Source organism: Tripterygium wilfordii, chromosome 12 (genome assembly GCF_013401445.1).
Source record: "Tripterygium wilfordii isolate XIE 37 chromosome 12, ASM1340144v1, whole genome shotgun sequence".
Taxonomy (NCBI): Eukaryota; Viridiplantae; Streptophyta; class Magnoliopsida; order Celastrales; family Celastraceae; genus Tripterygium; species Tripterygium wilfordii.
The window spans coordinates 5,105,621-5,128,129 of record NC_052243.1 but is presented as its reverse complement, the minus strand read 5'-3'; the positions used below and the strand labels follow the sequence as shown (position 1 = coordinate 5,128,129).

At 36.0% G+C, this 22,509-nt stretch overlaps 2 protein-coding genes and 1 pseudogene across 3 annotated transcripts; 1 reads left to right on the top strand and 2 right to left on the bottom strand.

The window, feature by feature from the left end:
* The first annotated feature begins 2,343 nt into the window (after positions 1-2,343).
* Positions 2,344-4,957, top strand: LOC120011073 (signal peptidase complex subunit 3B). 2 transcript variants are annotated; one of them, XR_005470983.1, is made up of 7 exons: positions 2,344-2,618; positions 2,753-2,800; positions 3,570-3,632; positions 3,893-3,946; positions 4,287-4,373; positions 4,474-4,662; positions 4,740-4,957. XR_005470983.1 is itself a non-coding variant. In XM_038862101.1 (6 exons), exons 1-6 carry the CDS (start codon positions 2,493-2,495, stop codon positions 4,597-4,599), a joined length of 504 nt encoding a protein of 167 aa, XP_038718029.1. In that variant the 5' UTR covers positions 2,345-2,492; the 3' UTR covers positions 4,600-4,711. The 2 variants fall into 2 exon arrangements, 1 of the variants encoding a protein (XP_038718029.1); XM_038862101.1 differs by lacking the exon at positions 4,740-4,957 and having other exon boundaries at positions 2,345-2,618; positions 4,474-4,711.
* A 65-nt stretch (positions 4,958-5,022) lies between these two features.
* Positions 5,023-8,291, bottom strand: LOC120011072 (annotated as a pseudogene).
* On the bottom strand, positions 8,278-14,221 carry LOC120011071. The gene is made up of 9 exons (XM_038862100.1): positions 14,094-14,221; positions 13,284-13,615; positions 13,061-13,205; positions 11,748-12,085; positions 11,530-11,662; positions 10,273-10,598; positions 10,041-10,191; positions 9,297-9,634; positions 8,278-8,998 (listed from the first exon to the last, which is right to left on the bottom strand). The coding sequence occupies exons 2-9, from the start codon at positions 13,548-13,550 to the stop codon at positions 8,387-8,389; spliced, it is 2,310 nt and encodes a 769-aa protein (XP_038718028.1). The 5' UTR covers positions 13,551-13,615; positions 14,094-14,221; the 3' UTR covers positions 8,278-8,386.
* Between the last annotated feature and the right edge of the window lie 8,288 nt (positions 14,222-22,509).

The following is a 22,509-nucleotide window of genomic DNA, read 5'->3' as shown; positions in this document are numbered from 1 at the left end:
TACAACTTGAAAGACACGAGTGTTGCTTTTGTGGAGTTCAAAGACTGGAAGAAGATAGAATAGGTTCAGACTGTATAAAAAGTTAAAGAAACTGAAGACCAATATTTGATTAGAGTTTCTTAGTGTAGAGTTCAATTAGTTTTGTAGGAATAAAGGTATTGTCAGACACATGACTATTTCACACACCCCACTACGGAATGGGCTAGCAGAAAAGATGAACCGTACTTTTTTGAACAGGGTAAGATGTATGTTGCTGACAGGGAATATGTTTATCATTAGGTTCAGTGGCAACACTCTCTATCAGAAGTGTTGAAACAACCACCATTAAGTTGGGTAGGGAATTAGGATTATCAAGTTGGTGGAATTCATCAGATTGTTGGTCCACATATGTATTAGCATCAATGAGTTTCGTCATAGCGGTTGAGGCATCTTCCCCTTCCGAAACATTAGAGGGACCAATGGATTTTTACACCATCATTTGAGGATCCACCAGAGATACAACCGCCTTCTTAAGCCTCTCTTCATTCTTCACACCAACCTTTGCTGAGATTTCATCCTAAGACACTTGTGGACTCGTAAGGTTCTCCATACAGACTTCACCTTCAACAAGGCCAAAAACTCTTATATTGGTATGAGAAATAGGGTTTGCATATGATACCCCTTTATTTTCAAAAGATTTGTTGTTCCTTTCAAAAATGAAGTAGCATGTAGCCAACTATATTAAGTCTCAAAATTGACTGGCTACATTCAGGGAGAAACCAATTTAGAGTAGCCATCCCTAGAAAATGGAGCAGCACTTAGGAAACTACAATATTAAGTCTCATAATTGACTAGGTGCATTTGTGGAGAAATCAATTTAGAGCAACCATCCTTGCCATGTGCAATACATCCACAATCGAAGCAAAACAAGTTTTTGTTACTTAGAAGAAATCAGAAAATGTATGTTAGGAAATTGGGTAGCTTTCCCCCACAATAATGGTTTTATAATCGACATCCGAACTCGAACATGTAAGAAGAGCCCTCCATTGATCCGATAACGGACTCCAGAGTATCCACATCTTCAACAACTCCCAAAGATGCCTCAATTTTTCCCCAATCTCTTTCGTCATATCAGCCAAAGGCATATTGTGTAATTGGATCCAAATACCTCTTCCTCAAACCTCATCTTCGGGATCAGAATCTCCCCATCAAGTTCCTTTAAAACCATCAAGTGTGTGTCGAACAATCACGACCTTCCAACCATGATTCTACGTTTATCAATAATAGTCTTGAAGGTGATGACAAACAAAGTAGGTCCTAGGTCAAAAAAGATGGATGCTCGCTTAATCGTCAAATCTCTTGAAATTTTTTTGCTATCACTTCTTTGCCAATAACCCCATCAAGAAGAAGTTAAACTACAATACATAGATCCACTCTATGACGATACACATCTGATTCCATTGGATCGATCTTTAGCACCTCTCATTCTTCATCAATGAGCGATAGTTTCGTCCATTTTCTAGCCAACTCTTCGATCGAATCAGTTCGTAAAATCCTTCAATTAGGCAAAAGAAAAACAAGAGCCTACTCAAGTAACATAAACTACTCTATATAGAGCGATTATAAACCCTTATTACCAAAGTAATGAGGAAAAAAAACGCAAGGCGCTTTTCCAGAAAAAAAGGCCTAACATTGCATTAAGAAATTTAGGTTTTTTTTTTACAAAAAAAATTAGTCCATCTAAAATAGTATTTTGAACATCTTCTATTGAATAGTGTCATTTGTTTATTGATATATTCGTAGATATTTAATTTCAATTTCCTATAATAAGTTTATATCGTGTGAAGTAGATTTTTTTAGGGATAGGAATTATACTGTCAAATGAAAAAATAAGGAATGTATTGATTCTTCTTAAGAGGACATGGGTCCTGAACTCTAATATGTAATTTATCCGAACATGGGTCCTAAACTCTAATATGTAATTTATCCGAATAATTTCAGAGGCATTGTCCGTTATTAGCTTAAAATCCACATAATTTTGTCCTTAAAACAATACTTGTCAATTGAGAGGTGTTGGATCGTGACTTATAAAACACATTGCCTCTCCTTAATTTTCCGATGTGGGATATTTTATTAAGACCTCAATTTTTCGATATGGGATATTTTACTAAGAGAGTTGGACATACTCAAATAAATAGAGTGTGTTTGGAAATTGTACATCAAAATCCAAAAAATATACACATATACATATATAATTGATTTTTATAACATGATATTTGGATTTTTAAAGTACATGGGCCCACCTACAACGTGTCTCGTCCAATGGGAGAGCAGCATCTTCTCTCTTCTCACAAACGAGAAAAATCCATTTATGAATTTTAACACAGTAAAGTAACGACTCCTCGCTTTTGACCAAGCCACGAACTGAAGAGTGAAGCCGCAAGTGTGGAGGAAGAAGAGGAAAGAAAACCCCCAAACGACACGAAGACCTCAAAAACGACGACGGAGTAAACATGCATTCTTTTGGATACAGAGCGAACGCCTTGCTGACGTTCGCCGTCACCATCCTAGCGTTAATGTGCGCCATCGCCTCCGTTTCGGACACTTTTAACCACCCTACTCCGTCCGCTGAAATCCAGGTACCTATATAATTGCTCCACATTTTGGTCTTTTACATGGTAGTTTCTGGATCTACTAAAGTTTCGAAACCCTTGTGGGTTTGATTTGATATTAGGGGGCTAATCTCGCTTTTTTCCTTTTGGGATGATTTCAGATATCGAATATTAATTGGTTCCAAAAGCAACCGCATGGGAATGACGAGGTGAGCTCTTTTTTTCTGGGTCAGTCATTGGGGATGCCGAAAAAGATTTGTACTTTGGTGCCTGTTTGTAGTTAATTATTGGGTCAGTCATTCGAGTGCATAAAGGTTGCAATTTTAGGGTTTACTGCTTCAATCCTCTTTGGAAAGGAGGATTGAATTGTGTATTGGGGGAAGAGTGTTTGAGTGTGGATCATGATGCCGTTGGGGTGGATTTGTTATTGCTGTCTATCAGTTTATTTTGTCACATGCGGAACTAAAAAATGACTACTTGTTGCCTTCTAACGATCCAATTTCAGATATTTTGTCTATGACTAATTTTTCAATCATAAATGAAACTTTAAGGCATAGGAAGGTCATTGTTGAACACATTATAATTTACCCCTCGAATCACTTTATTTGTTCTGAATCCTGTTAAGTTTTCTGGGTTTGTATATTATATGGTTTTGTTTTTTTTATGAGCTTCATTACTTGCAGCAGTTTCTTACAAAATTGTGAGATTTGGTGTAAACTAGGGACGAGGGTCCCTTTTTGTTCTTTATTTTTTTTTTGTGTCCATGTACTTCATTCTTAGCCTGCTGGTTTGCACTCCCTTGGTGCCCCTAATAAAATTTAAAATTTATTTTGCATTAGAAAAAGATCTTTTCTTGGTCTTTACTGAAAAGTTTTTGAACCTTTGAGCTCTCTCATTTGAAACTTTTGAGCTGTCTTGCAACTTTGAGCTCTCTTGTTGGATTATAAGCTAAATGGCCTTTTTTTTTTTTATACGTAGGTCAGCTTGTCGATGAACATAACGGCCGACTTGCAGTCATTGTTCACATGGAACACAAAGCAGGTAAAAGTGTGTCAAAATAATATTTGATGATATGTATGGTTATTAGCTGTTATAAATATATAAGTCTTCCTGTGTTATTTTGGTGCATCAAGTGGCTGTTTGGTTTCAAGGTACTTTCCATATTTTTTTTTTGAAGAACAAATGTCCAATGCAGATTAACATGATTTTCAGCTCTTTTTTCCCCTTAAAACTTTTTGGTAGCTCGTCATATAACTCATGTTCACTCGAAGTGATGGAAACTACCTTCGGATTTAATGCAGGTTTTCATATTTGTTGCGGCTGAGTATGACACCCCCAAGAATTCTTTGAACCAAGTAAGCTCCATCTCGTGTGGAAATAAAACTGAAAATATTAAGGGTCTGTTTGATTTGTTTTCTGTTCTTCGTTTTCTAGAAAACAAAAAAGTGAAAGTGTATATTTTCTGTTCCTTGTTTTTCAAAATGGCTTCCAAACGAGAATTTTGATTCATAGTCGCTCACTATTCATGTCATGATCTTGGTCATCATTTTATGTCGAGAATAAGTTGTTGCCTGTTTGCCTTTGCCAAAGCACACTAATGCTTCCCCACTTTTGCTAGTGTTTCTCCAATTATTAGCATCTCTGCGGCCAACTATGTTTACAAATCAGTTGTTTTTCAAATGCCAAATTAAACAGGTTTCTCTATGGGATGCTATAATTCCTACCAAAGAGCATGCAAAGTTTTGGATTCACACCTCAAACAAGTACCGATTCATTGATCAGGTATGCAGTCGTCAGGGCTCTCATTCTATTCACATTGTCAAGTCTAATGTACACATCCTTGTTTTTGTAGCAGAATACATAATTTTCTTTCCTTGTGCAGGGAAGCAATCTTCGTGGTAAGGAATTCAACTTGACAATGCACTGGCATGTGATGCCCAAAACTGGCAAGATGCTTGCGGACAAAATAGTGTTGTCTGGATACCGTTTGCCTGAGGATTACAGATGATGGAGTGCTTTGTTTGTATGATTTTGCTGTAACTTTAGCTCTTCAAACATACTGATGACAGAGGTAATTTAAGTTATAAAACCATAAACGTGGAAATTTCTTTTTTCTGAAATTTGGATCGTACTTTTTTGCCATTCAAGGCCATCTTTGACGCCAATCGTGTGCCGGAACTTCAGTACATCACTCCACATGCTGGCAGCGGAGTAACAAATTGGAGACGTGAATAAGTGAATGAACTGGTTATCCTTGTATTTGTTCATCAGTGACTTTGGCAACCTGTGAAAAACTATTGTTTGTTGAACTTGTTTATGATAACATGCCGTCCCCTCGGAAAAGCTCAGGAGCCCTGTTTGCGACACAGCTTCATAATGTTAACTATTTTCTCTTATAAATTGCATTACTTTTATCCAGGAAATCAAATTCAACTCCTTAGTGAAGCAACTAAGAAACAACGAATTTTGAAGAAAGAATATGACCTATGGTACAAGCTACCTATCTTCCAGTTGAAGACCACAAAATCCCTGTGATCTGTTTCCTTCAACAAAAATGCCTGTTTGACCACCTTCTGATGATAATTGCTGTAGTTGTCTATGATAACCAACATGAAGCATCTGAAGCTTCTTGAGTTCTTGGAATCAAGCGGCTTGACAAATTTGTGAGAATTCCATAAATGATTCCACCTGGATTGGACCCATGACATCACCCAGAAAACGTGGCGATGACCAAAGTAACTACCGTAAAAATGATATACAGGCCAACAAGGTAATATCCCAAAAACCTGGGACCCCGGAATCTGGACCAATTATAACCAATAGAGACCCCATCAGGCTCAACATCAAGAACACAAATGCAATCACTATACCAATGTGGAAATGAAGCTCATACGCTTGTGGGTAAATGTTGGCTGTTTGCACCATCAAAGCTGTTCCGAGCCCAACAAGCATGTTGAACATTGGGCATGCAAAGCACCCTGCCATGGCCATACCAGGTTGTCCAGCTTTGGCAACATCAATATCGGCAACAAGATCCCCCACCGAGTTTCCCCACGCAAGTACTGTCAGTCCAAGGAGTTGCGGTGGCAGTTAAGCAGTTCCCCAGCAACAGTGGATATCCAAAATACGCTCATTACAAATGCTACGAGCACACGAAACACTTGCTCATTCTTGGGGGGTTCTCTTTCAACAGTAAAGTGAAGAATAGCAAGAGAGGAGCTTGCCAAGAGTACTACAAGCCACAAAGGCAAATGAGTGTTCAGAAGGAGAAATACAATGGGATGGTCAAAAGGCACAAAAGAGTTGCAAGCATATAAAAGGAGGAGAGGGCAAAGAGCAACGTTAACCGAGATATAGACTCTGTTTCATTCTGAAGGTGCAGTTCTTGGGATTGTTAGCTTCAAAATAAATGAGACAGGAATTTCCCATACTTTCGATATCTGTATGCATGATAAAAACCAACGTCAATGAAAATTCTAAGGCAACAGAACATTCTTGGTACCTTCAAAGCCACAAGCAGACAATAAGAGATTGTGTATGAGCCTAGCCTAGGAGGTTCCTTAGCAAAGAATATTTATAAAGAAATTTATGTTTTTTACGTAGTTAGAACTCTAACTTAAAGTTCAGATTGACATCCAAATACACCTTTCCCACTGACAACTACTTTGTAGAAAATACCAAGCTTATATCCTTAAAAACACATAATTCATACCACGCAGAAGAAAATGATGTATCAACCTTCAACACCAAGATACATTTACTGACTGCCAATCAGTTCAGTTCTAACTTGCAATTATTGCAATCCAATTCTGACTTTTGAGAGTATAATGCAACCATGTGCAAATCCAATATAAACGAGATCAAATTCAAATACATCTAACTATCAAAGAGAGTATAAGTTGAACCACACATCCGAAAGCTCCACTGGTGTGTTTTGTTCTATCATCTCCAATCACCCAAAATTTGGAGTTGACGAAAGATCTGATGTTTCAACGCAGAGTCGCAGACACAAGAATGCATGGTCTAAAGTATGATTATTCATATGCATGTCGATATAAAATTGTATTCTTAGTCACTACCACACACAGAAGTAACACATCTTGACTCATGTATCAATAGGGGAACGCAGACATCTTGGTCAGCCAACAAGCCGGTGAGGCAGATGAATACATATAAGATATGACTCGACGACACATGCAACTCACAAAAGCAAGCTTATGCAGACGATGACCATAAAGAGTTTTCTAATAAGTATATGCACTCAAATAAGAATCCCATGATCACTTATTTCTTCCATTACTCCAAACCAAAAGCTCCTAACATGAAATATAACTAGCAAGGCACTAATGATGTCTCCAGATAAGACATTTTTTTGTTCAGTTCTGGGTAAGACTTCCAATGAGCAATTTCGGCCAGGCCTTCAGTCTTGAGATGGCAATCTTAATATGAAATTCTTGATAGATTTCGTTCACCATATTCAACTTTCTATTCAATGCAGTTCATGTAACATTAATTGGACCAAATTGGAAGCCAAAACAACTAATATGTAGCTAGAATTTCGAAAATCACTCCACAAGCAACACAAAAATAACAATCTACCACCTCAACATTAACTTTCTCATATTACAACACACATACAACAAACAAACATAAAAATAGGAGAAATACTGTTATATACATTACCTTCCAATAAACTCTTTGAAACCCAAAGCCGGCCTCTCTTTCACTGTCTCTACCACTTCTCCCCTTCCAATCTCGGAATCAGATTCTACCGCCAAATACCTATTATTCTCGAGCTTCCCTTTCTCTCCACCGATCCCCAAATCCATCCAAAAGACCAATGCAACAAAAAACACATAAAATGCAACGAAACCGACAGCCTGCCACACAAAAATCTCCCCACTCAAGTACACACAGAACAGAAACAAAGCCGCAGTCATATAGAATAACACGCCCCTGACGAACGGCGCAGGATCAACCGGGAATGGCGCGGAATAAATTGCCACAAACCCAACAACGAAAGCGGACACAAACGCCCCTGCTGATAAAATGGCGCCGAACCCAGTTCGATACTGACCGGAACGAACGGCGGAGAGCGAGGCGAATACATCAGGGGCGCCATTTCCGAGGGCCAAGAGAGTGACCCCAGCCATTGAAGGAGGGAGATGGAGGAGGGAGGAGAGACTGGTCGTGACTACGGAGAAGTAGGACTGTGCAGTCTTGGAGAGGACGTAGAAGAAGAGAAGAATAAGGAGACAAAGGGAACGGAGAGAGAGAGAAATGGGTTTTGATCAAAGAAGCAGAAATGAAGAGAGTAGTAGTTGAGGAGGCCATCGTTGTTGATGGTTTTGAGGGAAGAACACGAGGTAGGTTGGGAGAATAAGGATCTGTGAGGAATATGTGGAGAAGGGTAGCGGTAGAATGGAGATTTGTGAAAGATGAAGGTATTGAGGAGGGTTAGAGAGACTGCCAAAGTAGAGGCGATGAGAGAGGAGGAGAAGATGGCCATGCCATTCCCAGAAGTCTCTTGTTTTTTGCCTCTGTATTGTGTGAGGGAGACACTCTCTCTGTACGCGTGTGGATTTTTTACTTTGACCATCATGAGAGGTGTTATGCACCGTCGGATGCTTTTTTTCCCTAGATCTGTTTACGACATAGGGACCCACTTCTGTACTGGATGCCTCTCTAACTGTAACTTTGCATGGCTGCAAATTAATAGGTATGGGAATTGGGATATTGGAAACAAAGGAATTTCTTTACATCAACACTATTAACATGAAGAAAGATTGTGTACACTAATGGAGCTGTCTCTGAAGCTTTTTTAACAACCATTTGGTTCTCTGATTCACATCCATGGCCACAAACATCTTGATTTTCTTCTCATTTTCCAATAGTTTACAAGCTTCCAAGAAGAGCTCATCGTTCATGCCTGGTAAAACCTGAAGAGCATCAACAATTGTTTCTATTGGTATATAGTCTTTGCCCTCCTCCTTTGCCACCAATAGTTTCACCATATGGGGATTTGCACCGAGTTCGGGTGTTACTATTGATGTGAAGTCTTTGCCCTCCTCCTTTGGCACCAATAGCTTCCCAACATGAGGATTTGAATTGCGTGTTCTTCGTAACACCCTTTTGTTGCATCTCTGAGATTTTGTAGAACATGCTGAGGTTGATGAAGTTGCAGACTTTCTCTTTTTTCTGCAATCAGGAATTTCAAACTCTGCAACCAGATCTTGCAAGTCTTGGAAGATATCATTTATCCCTACATCAAGGGCATTATTATCGATCTCCGACTCTAAATCTGGACAACTTGATCTTTTAAATGGAGTAGTATCATCATATATGGCACACAAATCATTATAAACAGCCATGTTTCTATCTCTGTATTTAATTGCATCTGGATGCTCCTGTGAAAGATCAACATTAAATAGAAGGTTTAAGAAAACAAGAAGGTCAAGAGTAATAATCCTTAACAAGATCTTCCGGATTCTCTTTAACAGTTCATGCACATCATGCATCATATGATCAAATCATGCAAGGCTGGAGCTGGACCATCTAATATTCTCTCTACTTTCGTTTGGAAATGCTTTTGAGTCGGCTGATGCCCAAAATGTCATGTTCCATGCTTTTAAACTAGAATTGGCCACCAGAATTTAAAAAGAAAAAAAAATAAAGCTGCTTAAATTTGAGGAAAAATTAACAGACCTCGATGTATTCTTTCCAAGTATCATCATCAGCGATCACTACTTGCTGAATTTCTTCCCATGCAAAGCCAGGCTGATTAAGAAGATCTGTCATATTTTCATACACTTTCATCAAGCTTACATACCAGTTCTCTAGTATATCCTTGTCCAGCAGAAGTCCAAATTTTTCATTAAATGAGGTGATAATCCAAGCCCAAGCTTGCTCATTGAAAGTATGACCATTCTTGTTTCCTTTCTGCACCTGCTCCAACATGAGGTCAATAAAATAGTTCTCCATTGCTTTTGTCCAATGCTGTATCCTTGGATGACCTCTGCTGGAAGGGCATTTGTCATCCTCATCTACATAGTTAAAATAACTATGTGTGAAAAAAGGGGGAATTTCACATGAATAAGGCAGCAACATAAGAAAATTCCATGGCGTACTTCTAGCATTAAGTGGAAGCCATATTAATATATACTTTTAGCAGATTTGTACAAAAACTTTAAGATATACTGAACAAACTTCTTGTACTTCCATGAAATTTTACCTTGTTGCAGCGATATATCATAAATTCAATAAATCAGATAATAAAACTACACAACATTATGCAAAACAAAGTAATGCAGCTTTTACATGCAGTTCATAAAAAGGAACGTAAAAATGCATCCATGGTTAAAGCATGCTTCTAGCCATCTATTTTCCACCCAAATTCATCATAGGAATGAAACAAATACACGCACACGTCCAGCGAGAGAAGAAACACACCAAGGTTTAGTTCAAAAGCATGCTTGAAACCACATGTCAAAGGAGTCGAATCATAGTGCTTCCAATTAGGATTTGCATTGCCATATATCAAAAACAAATCATTATAATTTGGGAGAGTTCTACAGTGGTATGCTCGCGCCTCAGGATGTTCCTGAAAAAAATCACATGTAAGCAACTAGGAACTCGAAACCACATATCTACCAAAGTATTGAGTCAAAAAAAAAAAAAGCACCTTCAAATATAAATCCCAGTGATCATCATTGGCAGTTATCATCTGATGCATTTCATCCCAATAAAATCCATTATCGTCAATCAAAATTTTCATATCATTAAATCGTTTCCTCAAATTTATGAAACGGATTTTTAAGTCATTTCTGTTATAGTGCGATCCAAATTCAGCATTCAACTTTGTAGCCATCTCTCCCCAGGCTTCTTCATTAAATTTCTGGCTGACCATATATCCTTGACGAACTTGCTCTAGCATCAGATTGATGAAATACCGGTCCCTAGATGGAGTCCATTTAGCAGTCCTCTGTTGATGGCTATCATTAAGTTGATCTTGAAAACAAGTCATGCATCATATTACAATCCATCCAATATTTCAAGTTGATAAAGTAAAAATAAATTATCAAAACATGAGAGATGGGGAGACCACTCTTGTCCAAAAGCTAGTTGCTCTTCCAAATGAAAATAAAGTTCACTTTGACTATATTGATGGTGGGGATTGCAATCAGAATCTTGTGGATTATTAGGCATGAATCCAAAGTACAGGATACAAGCACCCTGATATACAATACATTGATACAGAAGTTTTCAAAAACTTACGATAAAATATGAAAGTCGGCAAATATATTTTCCCAGATACAAGGACAAATACAATAACGCTTTTTTTAAAAAAAAAAACAGAACTATGGCATGTTGCAAACAAACTTAAAATAATATTAGAAACAGTGTGTTTTGTTGTTAGAAATTTTGATTCATAGTAAAAATAAAGTAATCACAAGGCGTCTGACGCTCTTAGAGTGTAAACTGCAACCTGACTGAAATAGTCACATGTTTGGGTATCAGTAGTAATTTAAGTAAAGGGTAAAACTAAATGATTCTACCTCCTCTTCTCCCTTCTAGTTCCCTACAATTTATATCAACTAGAGAATCCTCTATCTAATAACATCACTTACTTTCTATGTAACAAAGAGCTGCTATTTTTATTTTTATTTTTATTTTTATTTTATGAAGAGTATCCTTCCCAATTCTTGGTGTCCCCCAACTATTCATAAAAATCTCAGTTTTAACGCATTCTTAAGTATCTAACACATCAATAAGAATCTTGTACCTGTTATAGGTACATGTGAAGTAGGAAGGTGGTTTTGAAGCATCCATGTTTATTACATAGTGCTCTAATTTCTCTACTCTGAAGAGCAATGCTACTCCTCAATGACATGATCCAAACAATTAAGAGGAAAACAAGCATCGAAGCCAAAGTACTTACTCGCACCACAACAGCCGATGTCTAGACCCAACAAGTTCCCCTTTCCACCCAAATTCGAATTTCCATAAATCAAGCACAAATCATTAAAATTTGGCCCGGGCTTTGTTCTGTATGATTTTGCATCTGAGTGTCCCTACGAGCACCATATGTTAGCCACTTGCGGTTTCTCCCCAAGGAGTAGAAAACGAATTTAAACACAGAAATAATATATGATGCACCTTGAAATAAGCATCACAAACATCATCATATGCTGCAATCAACTGCCGAGTTTCATCCCAAGAAGACCCTCTCTGGTAAAGAAGATTCTTCATATCATAGTACAGATTCCGGAAATGCTTATGACGACTTCTCAAAAGATCTTTGTCATGTGGCAATCCAAATCTTTCTCTAACTAATAAAGCCATGTCTATCCATGCTTGAATGTTAAAAGAGGTGTCAATCTTACTGCCTCTATGCACTTCCTCTAACATAAGGTCAATAAAATAACGGTCACTAGAAGGGGTCCAATATGTTTTTGAATAATCATCATCTGGGTGGCATTGGGTGTCCTCCCCTCCTACAAAAGGAAGGAGCTTTCCAGTTATTATAGTAGTAATAATTCTCTACAACCAAATTCTTTCAGAACGTGCACCAGGAACAATTTGGCTCATACCCATCGTGCACGTAGTAAAAACTTTGTCTGACATATATGTTGAACGGAGATCTGAATCCAGAACAACATTAATGACATTGGCCAAAATAATATAGAGCCATGGAGGTTTAACGATACATTTGTCCAAGCACTTATGGTTGAAAATAATTATGATACAACCGTATCAATCAATAATTAACTAATTTTGTGATCAGTAGTTGAAAGATATCTCAATGTACAAGTAAAATTTCAAATAATTTCTAACAATCCACAGAGAACTAAAAACTAAATTTTGATAATCTCATTCTCATCGACAATGTCACTCTTAAGATTGGTTACTTGGTCATTCAACCTAATAATCTAAATTGTTGGGTTGTGGTATTACACATCATTTATACATATTCTAACACTCCCCCTCACGTGTAGGCTGAGCAATCTGATGGCCCAACCTGTGCACAACAAGCGAGGCCCAACACTAGCACTCTCAGACAAGACCCTCACTTGGGGCAACAACAATGGGATAAATTGCAAAAGCTAAGGTTTAAACCCAAGATCTCCTGCTCCAATACCATGTTAAGAGTAGTTACTTTGTCAACCCAATAAGTTAACTTGTTGGGTTGGGGCATTTCACATCATTTATATATATATATATAATTCAGCTCATTTTCAGCTTGTCGCTTCTAATGCAAATTTAAGAGAAAACCACAACTACGTAACTTAGTTTTCCATTGAGGGTATCAAACATTATCGAGCTTAGTAACTATTGCCATGATTTGCCATTTCTCTAACTTAGCATGTGTGCCATGCTTTCCAGTACTAAGCACGTGTCCCATGGAATCATTATCTAAAATAGAACTACCTATGTCCATCCAAACTCATTGATATAGAAAATAAACTCACCAATCTTGATTTGTAAGTTTCCTTTTTCGAAGTTTTTATCTCGATGCATATGACCATCATCGATGATTGCATTTCCATATATCAAACCTAATTCTTCATAATTCAATAACTTCTTCCTCCTATATGAACACGCATCTGGGTGTGCCTACAACCACAATAGTCAAAATTAAGAAATGGCAAATGTGCAGCCCAACATCAAACTGAATGATAGATACTATTATACCTTGATATACTTATCCCAAGCACCATCTTCAGCAACTACCATTTGTTGATTTTCATCCCAAGAAAATCCTTTTTGCTCAATTAAACTCCTAATGTCACTATAATACTTGAGTAGTTTCTCATAGCGCTGTTTTAAAATTCTTTTCCCCAATTGCAAACAGAATTTTGCATTGAAAGAATTGAGCATATCTTCCCATGCTTGTTTCTTGAATGTGTTACTGCCTTTATTCAGTTGATCCAACATTAGCTCAATAAAATATCGGTCCATGGCAGGACTCCATTCTTTTTTCAGATGATCAGGGCTTGCTGGAGCAACACTACATATCCCAACACCTAGAATAGAGAAAGTGATAATTGCAGCAGTCATTTACTAACAGAAAAGCAAGCATGATTTATCTAAATACCTAAGTTATGGTAAATTAATAATTAATCACATTTTCTTACGGCATTTATATCTAGTAGCTGAAGTCACTAAAGTACTTAAGTACTTATGTGACAAATGACTTAACTACTGGGCCAACAAGTCATCATATCATATTTCTTTCCTTTAAGTAAAAAAGGATTTACGGCATGATACATGGAAAAAAGAGTAATATGATGCCTTCATCAACATTTAAACGTTATTGTGGAAGATCCAAATTCCAAATTAACCACAAATTTCCAAGATTATCACTCTTGGACAAATACATAACCAACGATCTGCATAAAAAACAAAACACACATGTAAAACTGTCTGGTCATAAAGCAAGAACCGGGAAGATAAATTTCAATCACCCACACCAAAGATTCTATATCGAAAATAGGTCCATACCAAAATTTACTCCTTTAATGTCGTCATCAAAGTCTATGTCATGGCTTGAAAGGCTAAATCTTCCGTCTGCAGTTGTATACGCATAGATCAAGCACAAATCACTGAAGTTTGTCAAAGCTCTATTCCTATATATACTATGTCAATCTTAGCTCACTTAATATATACTATGTCAATTTTATCTCACAATAAAGTCAAGAGTCAAGAGAACAGACAGAAACTTAAGTGTCTGAATAAAGAATTGGCATACCTTGATGTAGACATCCCAGGTATAATGATCAGCTATTACCATTTTCTGGGTATCATCCCAAGAAAATCTATTCTGCTCAAGAAGATTCTTTACATCATTGAATTGTTTCCAGAGATTTGTGTATTTAATTTTCAATATGTCTCCGTCATAATTATAACCAAATTTAGCATTTAATGCCGTCATCATATCTGCCCAAGCTTGTTTGTTGAATGAGTGGCCCATTCTATTGCCCTTATGCACCTGATCTAACAAAAGATCGATAAAATATTGCTCCATAGTCGGTGTCCAATTCATTCTCAATCGATCGTTGCTCAAAGGGGTGTGAGCTCCCATTGCTTCTCTTCGTAGTTTAAATTTTTCATCAGAACTACAGATTATGCAAGTTACGCAGCAAAAACATGAATGCAGTTAATCATCCAAAATTGGTTCATCAATGACTCATCTGACTTGCTTGGATACAAATTTTCATAATAAATATCAATAATGCAAGTTATGCAGCAAAAACATGAACAAAATTGGTTCAACAATGACTCATCTAACTTGCTAGCAAAAATATAATCTAACGCAGTATGAGGTAACACACACCCACACAGATAAAAACAATACATATGAGGTAACACAACAGTATCTACAACTATATAATCTAACGCAGGAATAACATTTGAAAAATTCATACAAACCTGAGAGTCTGAGACCATTGTCAAGAAGGAAAAATTAAACAAAACAAACACAATGCAGGGATTTAAACTGAAAATGGCAACTGATAATGCTGGGGTGCAACCAAATCTCAAGTAGGATGATGATCAACATTTCTTGCAATAGGGATTATGGAATAGGTAGTGAAACAACTAAGGGTTTTCTCTCATCCTGTTAATAGTAAAGATACAGTCAATTAACTTATACACAGACATTTGTTTGCATCCTTGAGGTTCGAAACACATAGCTACCATAAAACTCAATAACAAGCTCAAAATAAAAATAAAAAATTCCTCCAAACTTGTAAGTCGAAACAAGAATCGCACATGAACTCGAAACAAAATGAACGCAAAGCCATTGTGCGAAAATCAGTTAAACAAAAAATAAAAACTGATTCACAATCGGGACTTCGTTGTGATTTCACATTTTCACAGTGAAGAAGCAAATTGTAAGTCAATTGCATGAGTATACTTATAGAATTACATAAGACGGAGGAATTAAGCTTGGCTGTACCTCTTAATTCGGGATATATCGGAGGAGAAGAAGCTGAGGAGAGCTCGAATGGTGTGGATCGCTTAATTTGCTCACTGTTTGTTTGGCTGCGTTAGAGAAACCATTCTCCGGTGATTTAAATGACTTTCATGCCCCTTACATGTAAAATATGTTCCTTTGCTACTTTTGGGCAAGTCTATAAATGTCCTAATATATTAGGGGTAAAGAAGGAAAGTCCATCAAAAGTTATATTTCAACATTGTCCATCACACTAGTTCAAAAAGGCTCATTCATAATCAACTTCAATTTGATCCTGACAAGTTAGTGAAGTTAATATTTTTCTAGCACACCCTAGGACCTCAAATTTATTCTTGATTTTTTGTGCGTAAATAAGAAATTCCACATAAGTCTCCACACTTCACTTGATCTTCAATTGATTAAACCTAAAAAGAATTAGATGTTAGAACACCTCAATTTAACTTACAAGCTCATAAGAGCTTCATACTTTGCACTTTGATTGTTATCACATCTAAAACGTTAATACTCATGCCTGATAGTTCATAATAATAATATAAGTAAATGCATATCAAATTACAAGATAATTGGAGCAAAATTTGGTGAGATGTGTCTTGGCCATTAAGCTAGTAGTGCAACTAGGGTTTCAACATTTAAGTTACTAGAGCGGGTTTCGCTCAAACGCCAGAATTTTCCCTCGATCGACAAATTCCCTAATTTTTTATCATTCATTATTGCTCGAGTGCATATTTTATCCCTCAAACGCAAAACACCCCATAATTTCATTCACTTCGCTCAAGCGCAATAATTTTTGCTCGAGCGTAAGAGGTTACAATTTCTGATTTTAAAGTTCAACTTCATATGATTATACGTACCTCATATGAACTCCAAATTAAGAAAATTTGGTATATATGAAAATCTTAAAAAGTCTATTTCTTCATGCTATTAAATTAATTTGGTTCAGAATTTTGTAGAATAAATTATGGTCTCCTAAGTATCAAGACATCAAAATCATGTATGCTCTTGATTTTTGATTTAATGCATTCCAATTTACTCAAAACTTGTATGACATTAAATAAGTGGATGTATATGAATGCTTGTATCAAGCAATCTCAAATTCCATTAAGCTCCACTCAAATCCTTCACAATTCAATATATCATCAAATAACACACTATGATTAGATAATTAAAATCAACATGTGGAACCTATAGTCCGACAATTTTCCACTTTTTGATGATTACAAAACCAGAAAATGTAAATGTCTATTTGATGTCAAATAAAATGAATAAATTGAGATAATATGTCAAATTTTAATTCTTAAGAGTATTTAATGCTCGGCTCATAAGCATGCTCCCCTCACTTCAAGCTTTTTAGTCTCTCATATATATATAACCAGTTCACTTCTCATTAATTTGTTCTCTAATGCCAATAAATACCAATGCATTTTATTATCAAATCTCTCCAAATATGCACTTTAAAACTACCCATAACCTGATAGATTCTAGTATCCATGTCACCACGATCACATTGTCGGATTCTGGTCGCCATCTACGAACTCACCTGAAAGTGGAGAAACAACAGAAGAGGGTGAGCTATAAAGCCCAGTAGGAATAAGTACCCGACAAGAACCCAAATACCTATATGATAGGTATCCGAGTGCATAGACAACAACAACGAACGAAATTTGAACCAGAAGAAACAAATATCGAAACAATTGAGACAAAGTTTGGAGCTAGGAAAACCTAACAAACAAGCAAGCAATAAAAGTGTGGATACAATCTACCGAAAGAAGAGAAGCTATCGAAAACAAAGGCAGCTTTCTCCATGCAAATATCACACACGATCATACTACTACCAATGCATATGTACCTATAAATAAGTTCACACTACTACAGCAACTATCCACCACAAGAATGCCCACCAAGCTAAAAAAATCACAATAAAGCCCACTAGACTATTCAAAAAACGAGACCCATTAGGTCATCCAACGAAAGCAAAGGCGCACCACGCCATCCAATAATAACAAAGGCCCACTAGGCCAATCCAATAGCAACATAGCCCACTAGGCCAATCAACAACTACACGACCCACTAGGCCAACCAACATCACCAATAACAACCACCGACAAATCTCCAACAATCCAAACAATCAATCAATCCAACAATATGATGCATGAATTTTCAATAAACTACTCATGCACCTAAACGATTCAATCTCCGTTTAGAGTAAGAGGTGAATACCACTTATAAAATCAATTTTTAAAATTCAAACTCATGAAAATATATATGCACCTGGTTGTACTCAAAAGTACTCTATACAATGGAATGTATCAAAACACATGTAAATCATTTCAACCTATGGTATATAATTAAATAGTCATAATTGGTATGCAATTAAATAATCAATATATCCTTGTGGGACGATAACTCTACTATTCACTTTATTACTTCAATCGATTTGTGCGTTTGCAATAATTTCGTAACAATTTTTTGGCATCGTTATTGGGGAATAATCTCATTTAACCCTATGTGCTTGTCAATAGTTAAGGGCATTAGGTTGATGCTTGCACCCAAGTCACACAAGACCTTTTTAATTAAAGTAGTTCCAATAATGCATGGAATAATAAAGCTATCCGAATCTTTTTGTTTGATAGGGAGCTTTTGTTGAATAATACCACTACATTCCTTCGTGAGTTACACCATTTCATATTCTTTCACCTCACCATTATATATGTATGCATATTGGTTTCTAAATTAAAGAAATGAACAATAAGATACCAAAAGAATATAGATGAAAGTATGTAAGCCATCACAACTAGCCATGAAATGATTTTTTATTTCAAAAAAATAAGATATAGTATCCAAGCATAAATAATTTAAGATAGTATTGAGTGGGTTCCAAAACCCACTCAATATTATCTACTATAAGCATTATCCAAATTTGAAGAACAGTTTAATTTGTTGTGAATTAAAGAACATATAACCTAGCACAATAAAGTAATTGGTCATTAACGTAATTGACCACCTATTTCTTTCTCCAATCCAAGGTTTGAAGCAACCTTTGAGGGTTGGTTGTTGGTAGTCCATATAAATGTAGTACAAAAAACTTAAAAAGTTAATAAATATTAGAATTATAGATTATTGGACTACAAAACTCAAATAACTCTATATTAATAGCATGTAGTTGATTTTAGGACTAAATCTATCTCGACCAATAGAAATTTGATAATTGGTATGCTGTGTAATATTAGTCATAAAAGTTTTTGCTTTTATTTAGGTTTCCAAAAATATTTAGTACACGTTAGAAACTGAGCAAGTTGAGCCAAACAATAGATGTGATACTGATTCACAAAGACATCAAGTCACCTAACATAATAAATCCATATAACAAGGAAAAAAATGATCTAATATGCATAGCCAGCAACATGTAACGAACTGAAACAAGAACAAATATTTTTTCTTATAACTCAAACCTTCGTGGAGCAACCAATAAGAAAATATCTCCTAAGAGAAACTAGTATGACATAAGTATGGAAGCCACTTCACTCACTTTTTTTTTTTTTATATCATTGTCATTAAGGGAATTATATGTGAATTCATGTTTTTGTGCATTTCTATTTCAAAACACATGTAAATCATTCTATTTCATCAAACAAGCAAAGACATACATCAAACCAGATGTATACCCGCGCTAAATGCGTCATGTATGGACACAGATTTTAGGTGACTATTTCTACAACATTAAGAAGATATTAAATATATGAATTTTCTCTGTAATAGACCCTAGTTTTGAATTAGTATATGTATTCCATTTTCACTTGTTAAATATAGACCACAATAGCAGATTTTGGCGAGAGTGCAAATGGAAGAGTTGCTACTGTTGACTTTGTGTTTTGGTGGATCAAGAGAGAAGTGAACCAAAGAATAAAAAAATGCATATAGCACATGCAAGACAGATGATGCACGAATCGAAAAAATTAAAATGTAAGGGCTTGCGAAAGTCTAAACAACTACAACAAATGAAATTAACAACCCTTAAAAATACAAAGGGGATTAAAAGAACAAATGAAATGCAAGCAATATTGGTTAAAGCCGAAATATTTACACCACAAAGGACCGAACAAAATCAAAGAAAACATGTTGGAAAAATCGAAGAGTAATTGGAAAAACTAATTAGAAATGTTCACATGCAACTCATTAAAAATATAACATTTTAAGTTTTGTCATCCAAGCACTTGAGTTTGAGTAACTCAGAGTTGTAATAGTAATATTTCATGTTTCTTATTTTCAACATCTAAACAACATTTGTGGTTTTCTATACAAAAATTTCAGTGTCTTGGGGTTTATTTTCATTATTTTCCATCTCTCTTTGTGCCTTGTGCAGGACCTCCTTCTCAAACTGTTTCTGTTTCAAGTGTCACTCGTTCAATTCCCCATACTTATGGAGAACCAATTAAAACTTATGAAAAATCTGAGTAAGACATCAAATAAATCCAGATGATAACATCAAACCATTGAACCATTATTCCAACAATACCCTGAATCCAACTTGCCAAACAATCTACAATTTATTCAGGACTTCATTAACCAAATGACACAATTCAAAGTTGCTAGAGATGGGAAAGAATCTTCAATCATAAAATCAAAGTTAGTGTTTCCCTAAAGATTGTAGACCAATAAACTATAATATACTTAAAAATGACAACACTTTTTTAAAGAAAAATTATTTTACCAATATTGGTGTTTAGTGTAAAATTGGTTGCATACTTGAAGATTGATCATGGAGCATGAAGATCACGCTCTCTCTCTCTCCTTGTTGCATACTGTAGAGATTAGAGAGAGCATACAAGTGATAGTGAGAGCAGTCTGGGCTCTCTCTCATTTCAAAGTCAGGTGCATCGAGTTCGGTAAGCTTTACTCCCTTCACGGTCAAATCCAAAAGTAGTTGTGCCTCAATAAACTGCAGAACATTTAGGGGAGAAATCATGTAGAGCATCAAGGGGAGAAAACGACAACCTGTTAAAGAGAGCCTCAGTCAGAATACCTTGGTGATGTTTGAAAGTAGATTTTATACATGGATAAAGCTCTTGAAGCATGTAAAGTCTGTTTAGAGGAAGAAACAGTGCCACAACAATACAGTTCAGATTAAACAAAAATTTTGACAACTTTTCCTGTAATATAAAAAATGCACCAATAGTTATTTCCTTTCTGAACTCTCTTACAGTGAGGCCTGGACAATGAATGCTAACATCAATTGTGTTGTAGGATCCTAAAATTGAATATGAACACTCACCAATTTTACTTCATATGCACATAATGCTTCTATTTAGAATCAAAATATATTCACCTTTGGAGTCACCATCATATCACCGAGTCCATTGGAAGCATGAGATATGAAAGTTGTAATAACTTGAGCATACACAATGTAAGTATATAACTTAAAACAGTACATTGAATGCCTACTTGCAGTGTTTCCCTTGTTCTATGTCTCAATCCTCGGCAACCAAACACCTCTTGAAATAGAATTTAGGTTCCAAAAAAGATAACAATTAGTACCTAAGGATTTTTATCCAAGTTTGAACCATCCTCAATCAAACTCAAAGGCATCCCAATCGCCAACCCGTCACTATCACCACACCTAGTCACAAAGAAGAAATGAAACACAATACATTCATAACTAATCATAAAGAAAGTAGAATTGGAACACAAAACAATAGATCGGAAGTTGAAAACTTTGTTTAAACAAAAACATGTATACCTTAGCGACGTATGAAATCCACTGCACAAAGCCATGGAGAGCTGCCATTCATCTACAATCACCAAGATAACGTCATCTGTGAAGAAGCCTCTTTATCCGTCATTTGAGATGACGCGAAGATGAAGAGTCTATTGGTCTAACTAAATAGAGGATGAGATAACATCATTAATCTTTAGACGCATTAAACTGAAATCACATAACGAGAAACAAATACATGCATCTTGCATTATTTTTGACAAACCTGGTATGATATGAGCAGTAAGATCTGACATTGTTTTAATTCTTTTTCAGTTCATAGACAAAAGAACAAAAGAGATAACCCCATTAACCTGGTAGACACATTAAATTGAAATAGCAAATCGAGAAAGAGATCCATGCATCCTGCTTTGTTTTTGACAATAGAGGAAGAATAGATGCACCTCGTCTGATAACAAACAATTGGATCTCACGTTGTTTTATCGTGATGGACATTGTCCACATTAATATGGCTTTGCATTTTTTTTAAAAAATTTCCAGTCAACATTTTCCATGTGGCAGATACACACAAAATCTCTCTTCTACATGGCATAACAGAATTGTGGGTGAACTTTGTCTCAGTTTCAGCTCTATAGTATTGTATAGATAGATGTCATAATTCCTCACTATGACCCGAGAGGGGTGTTCTACCTACACTCATGCATACTAATAACACAAATTAAGTGATAAATAGTACCAATTGAAGAATATGATAAATTTAATCACACCAGAATGTACTAATTAAGCAAATAATGTCATAAGCATATCAATCAATACCAAATTAGCACATATCTTGCATTCAAGCAATTATACGGGTTAATAGAACTTAGGCCATTGAAAGATGGTATGTGTTCCAATTTGGTCCCTAACTATTAAATTGTGTTAATTTGATCACCAAAACTTTAATTTGTGTCAATTTAGTCAACCGGGTAGAAATTGCTAATTTCTGTCAGTCAACCTGCTGATGCGGCAGGTTGATTGATAAGCTCATATTTTCTTACATTTTAATACCTTTTAAACATGTTTCTGCTGGAAAATTGGTTTTAAAAAGGGCTTAATACTTTGTTTTTCGTATTTTCAGCTTTTTGGAGCAATTGGATGGTTTTTGGTGAAAAACAGCCAATGTTGAGTATTTTGAAGAACTGCCAATTGGAAAACAAAGTGAAGACCTTGAAGTTTCTTGGAGAATATTT

Coding starts and splice junctions, on each gene's coding strand:
- LOC120011071 (XM_038862100.1), bottom strand. CDS start 13,550: ATGGACCGATATTTTATTGAGCTAATGTTGGATCAACTGAATAAAGGC. Junction 12,086..13,060: donor AAACTTACAAATCAAGATTG/GTGAGTTTATTT, acceptor TTCCTTTTGTAG/GAGGGGAGGACACCCAATGC. Junction 8,999..9,296: donor CTTGGAAAGAATACATCGAG/GTCTGTTAATTT, acceptor GATCTTTCACAG/GAGCATCCAGATGCAATTAA.
- LOC120011073 (XM_038862101.1), top strand. CDS start 2,493: ATGCATTCTTTTGGATACAGAGCGAACGCCTTGCTGACGTTCGCCGTC. Junction 2,619..2,752: donor CTCCGTCCGCTGAAATCCAG/GTACCTATATAA, acceptor GGATGATTTCAG/ATATCGAATATTAATTGGTT. Junction 3,947..4,286: donor CCAAGAATTCTTTGAACCAA/GTAAGCTCCATC, acceptor CAAATTAAACAG/GTTTCTCTATGGGATGCTAT.